The 15353-nt window shown below is 43.2% G+C and overlaps 1 protein-coding gene across 1 annotated transcript in view; it reads right to left on the bottom strand.

The window, feature by feature from the left end:
- Positions 1 to 14903, bottom strand: part of FGD3 (FYVE, RhoGEF and PH domain containing 3) — a 429081-nt gene extending 414178 nt beyond the window's left edge. The window contains exon 1 of the mRNA XM_082266526.1: positions 14693 to 14903. Within this exon, the coding sequence (XP_082122652.1) occupies positions 14693 to 14741 (49 nt within the window). The 5' untranslated portion in view covers positions 14742 to 14903. The remainder of the gene's footprint in view (positions 1 to 14692) is intronic.
- Positions 14904 to 15353: the final 450 nt, after the last annotated feature.

The raw sequence follows: 15353 nt of genomic DNA, 5'->3' as shown, positions 1-15353 counted from the left end.
TGCAATGCAGGGAAAGTCCAACTTCAAGAGTACCTTGGAATTTTCTCCGGAGTTCAGCTTTAAGTAGGTGAAAATTTTAGTTTAAATAATGGAAAATTGGGAGCTATAAAAATGTAAGGCAAGAAAAACACTGAGGAGTGAATGTGGTCTTATCCTTAGAGAAGCATTAGCGGCATTGAAAACCATTGCTCTTTTTGTATTCTATTTTGTAGCGGTCGCAATTCATATTTCACATCTGCATATTTTGCTTTCCCGTGCCCACTTTAGCAGGTTTTAATTGCTGCCGACATGTTTTGCCTGCAATTAGCCGTCTGGCAACTAGACTTGTAATCTCCGATCATTACAGTTCTACACAAGAATAGCTGTTTGTGCACAAAATATAATCACACCCCGTAGTACAGTATTAAATTGATGTTGAGGAATAGCCTGTCTGCAATACGGAACCCAAACAAACGCACAGTCAGAGCGAGGGAGGGGGGGAGCGCTGCACATACAGAGGCCGCAGGCAAATCTGAAAAATAGAGAAGGATTTATATGAAGTGCCGAGGAAGAAGAAAATATAACTGACCAGGAAGGAGCTTTTTTTTTTAATTTAATTTTCCCATTTATTGCCCAACACTAGACGATTTTGATGGAGCAGAGAAGTGTTATAGCCTTTGACTGGTTTTTATTGCTTTGTTCCTACTGTACTATTATAATAGGATTATATATTCACTATACATATATAGATACACAAAAGTACACACACTATGATCAATCATAACTTCATGACCCCCCACCTAATATTGAGTAGGTCCCCTTTTTCTGTCAAAGCAGCCCTGATCCATCAAGGCATGGCCTTCACTAGACCTCTGAAGGTATGCTGTGATATCTGCACCAAGTGGTCAGTAGCAGATCCAATAAGTCCTGTAAATTAGGAGGTTGGGCCTCCATGAATCAGACTTGTTTTTCCAGCACATTCACAAGTGCTAGATTAGACTGAGATCTGGAGAAATTGGAGGCCAAGTCAACACCTCAAACTCGTTGTTGCGTTCCTCAAACTACTCTTAACCACTTCAGCCCCGGAAGATTTTACCCCCTTCCTGACCAGGGGGGTATTTTGCGATTCGGCACTGCGTGACTTTAACGGACAATTGCGCAGTCGTGCGACGCTGTACCCAAACGAATTTGACGTCCTTTTTTTCCCACAAACAGAGCTTTCTTTTGGTGGTATTTGATCACCTGTGCGATTTTTTGATCATGTGCTATAAACAAAAAAAGAGCGACAATTTTGCAAAAATAACAATATTTTTCACATTTTTTTTTATGAAATCCCCCCCCCCCCCCCCCCCAAAAATGTAAAAATCTAATTTTTTTTAAATTTTTGGCCAATTTGTTTTCGGCTACATATGTTTGGTAAAAAAAAAATCACAATAAGCGTATTTTGATTGGTTTGCGCAAAAGTTATTGCGTTTACTAACTAAGGGAAAGATTTTTGCAATTCTTGTTGTTTTTTTTTTTAACGTGTAATGGCGGCGATCTGCGATTTTTTTTCGGGACTGCGACATTGCGGTGGACAGATCGGACCCTTGACTGACATTTTTGACACTTTTGGGGCTACCAGTGACATTACTGCAGTAATCAGTGCTATACATATGCACTGTTACTGTAAAAATGACACTGGGAGGGAAGTGGTTAACTTTATTGGAGAGGGAGGGGTTAAGTGTGTCCCTAGGGGCGTGATTCTAACTGTCATTGGATGTGGCTAGTGGTGTAACAGAACAGATCAACGGTCCTACATAGCAGGACCGAGTGATCTGTGCTTTTACACAGGGGAGAGTGACAGGCGGCTTTGTTTACATTAGCCGCCTGCCTTTCTCCCTCTCTACCCGACGATCGCGAGTGACCGGCGGACATCGGGTCCGCCGGTCACACGCGCCAGCTTCGTCGGGTACGAGCGGGGGCGGGAGCGCGCCTCCGGCGGTGCGCGCTCGCCCCCAGGCTAGTGACGTACTGGTACGTCACTTTGCCTGGGAGGGGTTGACCGCCGCCGTATATATTCGGGCAGCGGGCGGCAAGTGGTTAAACAATTTTTTGCAGTCTGGCATCTCATTTAAAGTCCCAACCTCCTTTTTTGCAGTCTGGTAGGGTGTATTATCCTGCTGAAAGGGGTCACAGCAATCAGGGAATACCCTTTTCCTGAAAGGGTGTGCTTGGTCAGGACAATGATTAGGTAGGTGGTACATGTCCAGTAACATCCATAAGAATGGCAGGACCCAGGGTTTCCCAGCAGAACATTGCCCCAAGCATTATACTACCTCTGCCGGCTTGCTATCTTCCCATATCGCATCCTGGTGCCATCTCTTCCCCAGGTACGTGACGCACACACACCAGACCATTCACATGATGTAAAAAAAAAAAAAATGTGATTCATCAGACCTAGCTACTTTCTTCCATTGCTTTTTGGTCCAGTTCCGATGTTCATGTACTCACTGTAGGAGCTTTTTGCTGTGGACATGGATCAGCATGGGCACCATGACTGGTCTGCAGCTACACAGCACCAAACACAACAAACAACCATGCCCATTTTTTTTCTATTTTCAACACATCAACTTCGGGGACAACATTATTTACTTGCTGCTGAATATATTCCACCGGCATTCAGATGCCATTGTAATGAGATAATCAATGTTACTCACCTAATCTGTCAGTGGTCATAAAATTGTGTCGCATGGAATCTGGACGGAGTAATATACAACATCCAGGGGTCCCATACTTTAAGGAAATTATCGTGGGAATCAGTAACTATAGCGGTCAGTTTTTCATTGGTCAGAATGTCATTCATAAAGTTTTTGACTGCCTCGAAGCAAAGCAATGGAGTCTTCCAAGACCTGGCAATAGTCAAATTTCGTAGCAGTAAACAGATGAGCCAATAGGCGTTGCGGACGAGACAGTTCAAGTATCGGTTTACATAAAAGGGCCTCATATGAGTCTCTCTTTAAATTAATATGGAAAATATTGCGAAGCAGAGCGTAGACCCTGATCCATAGTCTGCAAACCTTGGGGCATGTCAACCAAATATGGGCCATAGTCCCCTCCTGGGAGCATCCCCGGAAGCACAGGGGAGAATATGCTGGTATAAACCTGGCCAACCTAGCAGGGGTGCAATATCATCTGTAGAACACCTTATAGGCATTTTCTAAGATCAGTACATTACGAGAACACTTCGATAGAGCTGTCATATGTTGCCAGTCTTCCTTATCTAACTGCCTCCCCAACTCTGTTTCCCACTGCGAATGATAAGTGGAGACCGGAGGTTTGTCACGAGAGTTAATAGAGGCATAAAAGAGCGATATGAGTCCCGGGGAGTGGGGTCTCGCCCTACAGAGGCTCTCGAAGGGTGTCAACGTGTAAGGCAAAGGTTTGGATTTGATTAGTTGTTGGAGGAAGTGTCGGAGCGGGGGTATCTATAATGTTCACGTAAGGGGATATCATGTAAGGATCTAAGAGCGCCAAAGGGAAGCATTTTAGTTGGGGTGAACAGTGAATAGATGTCCACGAAACCGTGGTCCATCTACCAGGAAAATTGCAGAGGATTAACATAGCCAGGCTTGAACATGGGGCAAAGGATGAGACGCATTAGAGGCAAATGGGGGGAGATAAGATTGGCTGAATATTTAACAGCGCCCCACAAGCGGAGAGAATGAAGTAAGCACGGTCATAGATTCCGAGGGTGGACATTTCAACAAGACAACGATCCCAAACACAAAGCCAAGGGAACTCTCAATTAATTTCAAAGAAAGAAAATAGAGTTAGTAGAATGGCCCAGCCAATCCCCTGACTTGAATCCAATAGAAAATCTATGGAAAGAACTAAAGATCAGAGTTCATCGAAGAGGTCCACGGAACCTTCAAGATTTAAAGACTGTTTGTGTGGAAAAATGGACCAAAATCACACCTGAGCAATGCATGCGATTAGTTTCTCCATACAGGAGTCTTGCAGCTGTCATCAAAGGATTTTTTTACGAAGTATTAGATTTCAGTTAGCGTAATCATACAAACTATTTTCAGTAAGACTTTTTTAGGATTGAAATTTGGACTTACAGTATTGTGCGCTTCAGATGTTATTTGCTTCTCCACTATCCAAAACTAAGTTTGTTTTTCCGCTACTGCCACATGTACTTTGTATATGTACAGATTCACTCAATCCAAAGGATATTCCAGTTATAAGTGAACAATGACACATTGAATCACCCCACTAGTTTATTGTATCTTTTGGAGCAGCAATAATGCCTGTGCAATGTGTGTTGTCAAGGTCACTTGCAATTTCCATTGGGAGAGTATGTACCAATACAACAGCACAGTTAGGAGTTTGGACAGAGCAATGTCACCCTAAAGCAAAAGTGTGTGCCCCAGGAAATTCATGGCAGGATCACCAGGTATTATTTTAGCTGCAGATTTTAAAAAAATGAAAACAACTTTTGAAAGTTATATTAACATGCTAAAGATGATAAATATATACAGTATATATATATTTTTTTTTTAGGCAGAACTCCACTAAAAAGCAAAATAAAAATGAATAGAACAGAACTATTTCCTGCTGCAGTATTCATCTTTTTGCAGTGCAGTGAATGTTTTTATTTATTATTTTTATAATTTTTCATATTGACAGGTGGGTTTTTTTTTTTTTTTGTACTTGATATGCATTTAAAATGCACCTCAGATGCAGTTCAGCAAAAATCCTATTGACCTTAACTGAGCAGTACACATGGCAAACTAAATAAATAAATAAATAAAAATGAAGAAAAAGAAGAAAGAAGGGAAAAGAAGAAAGAAGGGAAAAGAAGAAAGAAGGGAAAAGAAGAAAGAAGGGAAAAGAAGAAAGAAGAAAGAAGGGAAAAGAAGGAAAAAGAAGAAAGAAAGTAAAATCCCCAATAAAAAAACTGTTTAATTTTATTTATATACACTATTCTTCTAACAAGAGAACCATAAGTATATGTATGTCACAAAATAATGCATAACGTCTCTGACCAACAGGTACAGCTGTCCAACCGTCAACACTTAACCACCAACAAGAGCACTGGCTCACTGTAACATCCTAGCTTACGCGTTTCAAGGGCGTACCTTCTTTATCAGAACTCGATGGCTAAAGAGGATGTGCCCTTGAAACAAGTGTCAGGATGTTACATTGACTGTAATGCTTTTGTTGGTGGTCCAGTTTTTAAAGGTTGGACAGCTATGCCTGTCGGTCAGAGACTTTATGCATTATTTTGCAACATGCGTATACTTGCAGTTCTTTTATGAACATAAATACATTTTTTTGAGGATTTTACACTATGCCAGTGTACTCTCTGTTACTTCTTTTAGTTTTTACTGAGGATTACCCAGTGGAAGGAGCTGCAAGACCTTGGATTCCTTTTCACATCCAGTTGCTTTGAGAGAGACTTTTTTTTTTACCTGGACAATACTGATTGTAACAGGGTCATTCCACCCCACAACACTCACGTTTGCATATGGAGCACTTTTGACAGCCTATTTAATTCAATGGGTTGCCGATCACACAGGAACGAGCAAAAAGTAAGGCAGGTGTGACTTTAAAAATTGCTCTGCACCGAATTGCAGGCTATTACGGTACCATGCAGTTTGGTGGCTGCAAATGTGTGCACTTTGCTAGATGCGTTTGGGATGCCATTAACAGATGCGTTCTTGTGCGGTAATGCTTGTTTCCCACACTGGAAATGGTGTGCAGGGGTCCTGAATGTTCGGCTCCTTTCACACAGCAGTCCGTCAAACGGACTCCGCTTTTCTCAGCGGGGGATCGAGCCGCCGATCCCCCGCTGAGCAGGAGAATGACAGCTGTTCTCCGCGCTGTGTGCGGAGACACAGCTGACAGTTCCCCATGCATCTCTATGGGGGAAATCGGATGGGAACGGACCGTCAGTCCGTTCTCACCCGATCCCATCCAATCCGATCCGCTGGACGGATGGAAAATAAGGTTTCCATCCGTCCAGATTTGACGGATCGGATCGGGTCGGATGTCAACGGACATGTCTCCGCTGACATCCGATGCCCCATAGAAATGCATGGGGGGACCGTTCAGATCCGCCAAAAAAACGGACAGGCGGATCTGAACGGTCCGCCTGTGTGAAAGAGCCCTTAAGGACATGACAGATCAGACTGGGCTTGACTTGCTTTGCACTGTCATGCATTCTGATGGTTGCAGCATTTCCTAATAAGGAGTGTTTGAACTATAAGCAAAACAGGTCAAGTACAGTTTTTCCTTGCCAAACGCTGTGTTTTCCATTTGAAAGCAGCTGCATGTATTTAAATGGATAATGCAGCATTTTACTAAAACGCTTGTCAGCATGAATCTCAATGGAGTCAGGTGCTGACATAATGCATTTCCAACATGTACTGTATGGTTAGTAGTTACATCAGAATTGGCTGCCCAATGCTCTAAGAAAAAAGAAACAATAAATCAATAAAGTATGGAAGGAGAAGTGGGGCAGAAATAGAGAGCATAGCCCTGATAGCACTGGATGAGGATGAACTAAACAGTTAGTCTTTTATATTGGGTCAATATGCTGTGTATACTTGTATATTATACTAAGAGCTCCTGACCCCCCAGCACAGTTTTGCTTTCAAGTGGAACTTTATTAATAAACAAAATTCCCAATAGGCAGTTTTTTATGGCAGAAGAGACATCCTATGTCTTTACTGCATAACGTTTCTTATCTGCCTGCCCACACTTGGTGTAAAATGTTGCCATCTGCCAAGATGAATGAACTCCAATGCATGCCCATGAGTGATGTCACCCCAGACTGGCTAATCAAAACAGCTGAAGATCTGAAACCAGAACCACCGGCCAAAGTCGTGAGCGGCCAGTGAAGGAGCTTCGGGACACCGCAACACTGGAATGAAGGGGAGTATATTTCCAATTTTAAAGTGCAATATCAGGGCAATTAAAAAAAAAAAACCGGAGTCAGGAAATTACTTCATAAAATGCAGCACACGCTAAACGGTATATAAAACACACAATAAATTTGCACGTAAAACACATGCGCATATTTTCATGCACCCTGAATCACCCCTGGCATGTCTTCACTCTTTCATTGCCTGTCCTATAGTGCATTTTCTACATGTGTATGGGGTACCGCAACGCACAGTGTAACAATAGAGATTCAGGGTACAGTTGGCAATCTGACCTGTAGGGGGCAAATCTTCCAAATATAAACCTGCAACCTAAAATTTCAGACACATTAATACCACACTAGAAACCCGTGCTCGGTCACCTTCGGTCAGGGCCCATTCCTACTTGTGTGAGCATAGAACTGCATGCTTAGTGCAACATGCTGGGTATTTTGCCATTAATTTTAAATAGCACCAATAAGCATACACGGGCAAAACAAACACAGCTGCCCCTTAGTGCACTGCACATGTGCAATAAAGAACACTAGCATTGCCCTAGGGTGTGCTGAATAAAAAGTAAGAGCAGTATGTTTAACCACTTCAATACAGTGCACTTTCACCCCCTTCTTGCCCAGGCCAGCTTTGAGTGCTGTGAAGAGACAAAAGTGACCAGCGCTATGGAGTTTGGGGACAGTATATATATAGTGGGTATATATAGAGGTGTAAGCTGCCAACAACCAAACCCCTAGGGGTTAGAGATGAAATAAGATACAAGAAGGTTGATAAAGGCGCTACCTATAAATAATAAAGTGCTAGAAAGAATGGTGTACCAAAATGATGGAGAAACCAAAAGATGTATGATTATAAATGTAAAGTGCACAAGTGACAAAGTTACCCCACTGATCTGGGGAAGATACTCAATTGTTGTCCTAAAAACAGACAATGTGCCGTGAATAAATGAAGTGCTAGTGCAATAAATAAATAGACAAGAACAGTGATAAATTTATTCCAAATCAGAAATACTATACAGTGCAGGTTCAAGTGAGGGTAGGTGCTCGCCGGAGCTCCAAATAAATAATAAATGTATAAAAATGAAAATAAATAAAGAATTCTTCCTGAAAGTGCTGCGTGCAAAAAAGTAGTGAAGGAACTGTTATTAAATTATAAATAGAAAAGAGTTCCAATGAGAATAAAAAAAGTGCATCCACCTGTGTGACCACTAGGTGTCGCACCTTTTATACAACCTGTTAGTTGGCAATATTGCAAAGCTGGAAAAAATATATCCGGGGTTCACTCCAGTCCAGATGAGCACAGTGCGGGTTATCTATATGCTCAAACGAAGGAGAGGAAGCCCCATGATGTAATATATAAATGCAATCAATATGACAAAGACACGTAGTGACTCACAGTGTAGGCTGCTATAGATCAGCGTGCTAGCCGGGACGCTTCCGCGTTCCACGGCTCGAGCTCCAAAGACTGGAAGTGACGTAGGACTTAATAGACTCCACCCTACGCGTTTCGTCAGAGGACGTCTCCAGCAGACATCCTGCCGTTTTTTTTTTTTTTTTTTACAAAAAAAATTTTTTACAAAGAAAAAAAGACAGGAAATTTTGAAAAAAAAAAAAAAAAAAAGTTTTCTTACTTTCCGTCAGTAAATTTTGTAAACAAGTAATTTTTCTCCTTCACTGATGTGCGCTGATGAGGCGGCACTGATGAGGTGGCATTTATGGGCACTGATGAGGAGGCACTAATATGCCACACTGATAGGTGGCACTGATTGGCACTGGCGGATGACACTGGTGGACACTGATGGATGGCACTGACAGACGGCACTGATGGGCACTGACAGACGGCACTGATGGGCAGCACAGATGAGCAGGCACTGATGGGCATTGACTGGCATCACTAATGGGTACTGATTGAGGTCACTGTGGGCACTGATTAGGCACTTTTTGGGCACTATTGTAATTTACTGTAATCAGGGCACTGATGGTCAGTGCCCTGATTACCTTTCCTGGACTTTCCTCTGAGGAGCCGCTGACTGGCTCTCCTGGCCACACACTCTGACAGTCTGAGGCGAGGAGAGCCGATAAACAGCACTTCCTCATTTACATGTGACCGGCTGTGATTGGACACAGCCGATCATATGGGTAAAGAGCCACGTCATTGGCTCTTTATCAAGATTGGGGTCGCGCCGTGTCCTAGGAACATCCTAGGCCATCTTTATGTAGAGCAACAATTCTTTTTTTCAGATCCTCCGAGAGTTCTTTGCCATGAGGTCCCATGTTAAACTTCCAGTGACCAGTATGAGAGTGAGAGCGATAACACCAAATTTAACACACCTTCTTCCCATTCACACCTTGTAACACTAACGAGTCACATGACACTGGGGAGAGAAAATGTCTAATTGGGCCCAATTTGAACATTGTCACTTAGGGGTGTACTCACTTTTGTTGCCAGTGGTTTAGACATTAATGGCTGTGCGTTGAGTTATTTTGAGGGGACAGAAAATGTATACTATTATACAAGCTGTACACTCACTACTTTACATTGTAGAAAAGTGTCATTTCTTTAGTGTTGTCACATGAGAAAAAAAAAAAAAAAAAAAGAGTAAAATATTTACAAAAATATAAGGGGTGTACTCACTTTTGTGAGATACTGTATCTTAGCTTGCAGAGCTTGGATTCATTGTGAGTTTACCAAAAAATGTAAATATTGCAGAATATACAGCCTCATGCTACATAACTAAGCTCCATTTCATGCTGAACAAACTAAATTATTAATGTATCTTATTTTTTACTCCAAAAGCATTTTATAATAATAAATTCTATAAAAATCCAAAAAAAAAAAATCAGATTTAAATCAAACAAGTCTGATTTTTTTTTTTTATTTAAAAGCAAAAATAATTGATTTTTATCCACCCTGGCTCTATTTAAAGTCTTTGCGTCAAAAAAACTCATTATGCTGCACCAACAGAAGCACCTGCACCTTTTAAAAAATGACACTGCACCATGTTGCATTGGTGTAACAGGTACCAAAGAGAATAATGTGATTACATTGTGCAGTACAGCTCCTTCACACTAGTGGTTGAGGGGCAGTAAAACCCCCGAGACTGAGCTGCGTTTTACCGCCCCCAACTGATCCTCCTTTAGCTGCAGGGGTAGTAGCATGGCCCTGTCGCATTTAGCAGGCACAGCACCCGATGAGTGCGACCCATTCAAGTGACTGGGCTGTTCTGCAAGCTCCCTGCAACTGCAGACAATATAGTCTTTATATTACTGGAGAGGAAGACCTAAAGAGGGACTCCATCCAAAACTAATATCTCCATTAATCTTAGATTAATGAAAAATTTAAATCTCATCTCTCATGGACTCTGGTGGTAAGATAGTAAGATCCCTGAGCTTGGCTACGCTGGTCTGCTCACCATCACATCACTGGAAAAGCAGTAAGAATGAAATTGTCTGTGCTGCAGAAGAAGTGAGACTCCAAAGTGACAGTAACAGATTTGCATGCCTTGCTACTGCCATGGAATATAAACCCTAAGCTGCACAGCTCAGTTAAAGAGAACATGGGAGGTCAGAGATATGGGCATTGCCTTTGCCGATTTGCCTTAAAGGTTATGTTAGGATGTGCGGCTAAATTGACGTGTATTTGAAAAGCGATCTACATTTAGATCACTTTTCAGATGTGTTTGACAAGTGGTGAGGAGGCAACATGTCACCTCCTCATTGCCTGTTTTAACCCCGTTAATGCCACACCAAAGTGTCTCAACTGTGTGCATTTGTGGCGCAACCCCGTTTGTTTCACGAGGTTGCGTTTGCTGGTGGTACTTTTCACCGAATGCAACCGAGGGGATCATTCAGACACCTTAGGTGCTAGTGCGGGCTTTAGGGAGTTATAGCAGATGGCGAGGAGGTAATACAGCACCTCCTCACCACCTATCTAAAGCCCCGTACACACGTAGCGATTGTCGGCCGTAAATATTCGGCCGCCAAACGATCGGCCGATTGTAGGCTTGTTAGTATGATGCTTCCGACAACCGACAGCGACTTTTCAGCCGAACAGAATCTGTTGTGCGGGCTATAAAATTTTTGTTGGCCAACACCAGAACGGCCGATTGTTCGCCAGTCAGTACAGAATTCGGCTGACAAACAGCCGATTAGCAAGACTGGGCATGCTCAGAGAAGAAAAAAAGACACAGAAAGTTAACCATCACATGGCATCACTTCTGCAGTCGGCTGTTGTTGGCCGACAAAATTCGTGTGCAGTCTTTAGCACTTTAAAGCCGACAGGACAGCACCAGACAAAAGACGGCCGATCGTTCGGCCGACATTCGGTACGTGTGTACGGGGCTTAATGCTCTCTGAAGAGCGATCTGAATGTGGATCACATCTCAGAGGCCAAAGCAAGTGTGAATGGGCCTTTACCGCAATGCAAGTTGGCGCACCAAAAAAAAAAAAAAAAACGCACTCACCAGGGTGATTGGGCCCTACAACTGATAACTTATAGGGCCAGCTGCACAGCACCTGGTGCACCCCAGCCAATCAATTGATTCACTCATCTTTAAAACAGAATGAACCTATTCATTAAAGGGTTAAATAACCGACCAATTATCTACATTCCATGCTGCACTGTGAGCTCTTCCAGCTTAGCGCTCAATGATTTCCAGTGGAATAACTGACAGCTGCAATGGTGACAATTGTCCAGCCATTATTGGGTCAATGTAGACTGTTACACATAAAAGATTTCATTTCCAGAGTGTGGACCGTTGTCGGGTTTATATATATACATATATACATACAGTATAGCTAATAAGAGCTGTTTAGGCCTCTATGGCAGAAAAAATAAACCCTTCCATCCCAACGGCTGTAGTCTGGACTATTGAAAGCAGACATGAAGTACAGACAATATAGTCTTTATATTACTGGAGAGGAATTTGTCAGAGCGATCCCTATACAAAGTCATATGTCCCGGACGTTACTCTCAGTGCTTCAGCAAGAACACAGCTTCACCAATATCTGGGAGGGGGGGGGGGCTACAAGCCCAGACCTAAAGAGGGACTCCATCCAAAACTAATATTCCATTAATCTTAGATTCATGGAAAATTTTAATCTCATCTCTCATGGACTCTGGTGGTAAGATAGTAAGATCCCTGAACTTGGCTACGCTGGTCTGCTCACCATCACATCACTGGGAAAGCAGTAAGAATGAAATTGTCTGTGCTGCAGAAGAAGTGAGACTCCAAAGTGACAGTAACAGATTTGCATGCCTTGCTACTGCCATGAAATATAAACCCCTAAGCTGCAAAGCTCAGTTAAAGAGAACATGGGAGGTCAGAGATATGGGCACTGCCTTTGCCGATTTGCCTTAAAGGTTATGTTAAGATATGTGGCTAAATTGATATGCATCTGAAAAGCGATCCACATTTAGATCACTTTTCAGATGTGTTTGACAAGTGGTGAGGAGGCAACATGTCACCTCCTCACTACCTGTTTTAACCCCGTTAATGCCACACCAAAGCGTCTCAATTGTGTGCATTGCACTCGGTGGCAGGGCATTTCTGGTGCAACCCCTTTTGTTTCAGGGGTTGCGTTCGCTGGCGGTACTTTTCACAGAATGCAAGAGGGGATCATTTAGACCCATGTTTTTAGTGTTCCCATGCAACAGCCCCCCGTTAAACTGCAAAGACAGTCAAAGGGGGTGTTATAATGACACAGTCGCAATGCTTTGCACCAGTGTGCTTTTTAATATCTCCCCCCAACTAGCCCTTAAATTCACAGGTTCCCAGAAAGTTATCCTGACCCTTGATGGTACAAAACTAGTGAGTCACTAACCCAAAATAAGCATGCACCCAGCAAAGGTTAAAATGTCTATTCGCCTGCCCGGCTTGATGTTGTAGGTCAGTGACTTACAACACAGTGAAGCTTTGCTCATGCCCCATACACACGTGCAGATTATCTGCAGACTTTTGTCTGCAGACTTACCTTTTCTATGTAGTGCAAGGGCCTGCCGGATTGCATACAAATTGAAAGTGTTTAGGTTTGACCTCATATTATATGGTTTTGGTAAATCTGCAGACAAAAGTCTGCAGATAATCTGCACGTGTGTATGGGGCTTTAGAATAAAACCTGTAATAGATGGATCGAATCTTGGCTGGTTCAGCAGAACCATCTTTGGAGAGGCTGGTTATACTGAAAGTGATCCATCGGTCGACTTCAGCATAGCAGCCTGTCTAGTTTTTGCATGCGATTACTGCCGGCAGCTATAGCCTCCAGCAGTAATTAAGTTCTGCCGTCAGGAAATGCTCCACACCAGCAGAACACAATTGTGCTGTAGGCGGGATTCCCCTGCAGCCCACTGTGTTTATTGGGGAAATCAAGCTATTTTCTTTCCTTCAACCTGTGGTAGAAGGAAAGAAAACTGAATAACCTATGGCTTGCTTAAGGGCTCTTTCACACACACTGTCCGTTGGACGGACTCCGTTTTTCTCAGCGGGGGGGATCGATCCGCCAATCCCCCGCTGAGCAGGAGAATGACAGCTGTTCTCTGCACTGTGTGCAGAGACACAGCTGTCAGAGCCCCATACATCTCTATGGGGGAATCAGATGGGAACGGACCGTCGGTCCGTTCTCATCCGATCCGCTGGACGGATGGAAAATAGGGTTTCCATCCGTCCAGATTTGACAGATCGGATCGGATGTCAGTGGACATGTCTCCGCTGACATCCGATGCCCCATAGAGATGCATGGGGGGACCGTTCAGATCTGCCAAAAAAACAGACAGGCGGATCTGAACGGTCCGCCTGTGTGAAAGGGAACTAACTCTTGAGCCTGCAATGGCAGCTTCCATATATCTAACCTGATGGTCTCACTTTAACTCTTATCAAGGTTAGCCAAATAATGACAGCAATCAGCCATGGACTGCCATATTCATACACAGCATCCTCTTCCTTATGATCACAGACAATGGCATATACACAGACTGTGCAGCTGCAATAGGGCCCCCTGGAATTGGGGTCCCATTTACACCATATGTGGGCAGGCAGGTGGCAGGATCTAGGTGGTGTTCTTGGTCTGTCCCCGGTTGCATATTAGACCATTAGAGGGTCAAAGTGTCAAAAAGTCTACTCTTTGCTTGCATGTGTTTATTTCTATATCTATACACCTGATAGGTGAATAGGGCCCCCCAATTTTTTTTTTCTTGCATAGGTACCCTTTGATGACAATCATTCATGTTAGATCTCACACAATGGAAGCAATATACAATTTAATATTTCAAAAAGGCTACTCTTTGCTTACACGTGTTTATTTCTATATCTATACACCTGATAGTTGAACAGGGACCCCCAATTTTTCGTTTTCTTGCATTGGTACCCTTTGATGACAATCATTCATGATAGATCTCGCACAATGGAAGCAATATACAATTTAATATTTTAATATGATCGTCCGTTAAGCAAAAGCCAAACCGTCAGTCCACCAGCCGTCCCCCCACTACAACGCCATAGCACTTCAGTTGTAAATGAGCGGATTTAGCATCAGGGCTCGTCAGTAGTAATCCAGCACTGGGCAATTGTTTGCTATCAGTCCTGGGACTTCCTCGATGCAGACATCAAATTAACAAATAACAAAGCTGACTTAAATCACGTTTTCTTCCAGGGAATAAGCCCTATCGCTGCTTTCCAGAAACAGGACAGGGGGGGGGGGAGGGCACAGGTTAAATCACACAGCATAAATCTGCTCTCCCAAAAGCAGCTTACAGGCATTGTGGATTTATAAAGAGAAAAAAAAAGTTTTCCAACTTACCATCTGCCCCCGGCTGAGTGCTGGATCTGATCCCAGTCATCCTGCTCATAGTCCCCCTGGAAGGATGAGACGCCTGGACTTCCAGTTTAATTCTCTGACACTCCTTTCTGCAAATCAGAAGACAGAGCCTTAAAGATAGGGTGGTGGTGTGCCAAGGACCATAGTCCCTGCTCAGAGGATGAGCCTTGCTAACAGCGCTGTCTTGTGCTCTCTATCACTCGGGAAGCTTGCAAGTCTCCCAGGCATACACCAGCCCACACTGCAGCTGACCAATCACAAGTGGAGGGGAGGATTCTGGGAAACACTTGGGGCTGTCAAAGTAGAGGCTGGGAAGATGTGTGCACATACAGAAGGGGATGGCATCAAAAGCCAGGCTTTTCTGCTTTTCTTGGTTCATATATTGATTTTCAGCATACAATTGCATTACCTCTGAAATAAAAGCACTGTGCATTATAAACAGCATGCGTTTTTAGGAAAACCTCATACAGTGTACAGCAATTAGATAACCAATCCTGGGTAAAGAAATGTCCCTAAGCCCTCATTCACATGGAACACGGCTTTGAAATCGCACAACTTCACCTGAAATTGCACAAATTTCAAAGCCGAATTTCAGTGCGACTTGAAATACATCTGTGCGACTTCACGCCCAAAATCACCAAAA

Source organism: Pelophylax lessonae, assembly GCF_965119305.1.
Source record: "Pelophylax lessonae genome assembly, chromosome: 8".
Lineage (NCBI taxonomy): Eukaryota > Metazoa > Chordata > Amphibia > Anura > Ranidae > Pelophylax > Pelophylax lessonae.
This window is presented reverse-complemented; position numbering and strand designations above follow the sequence as displayed.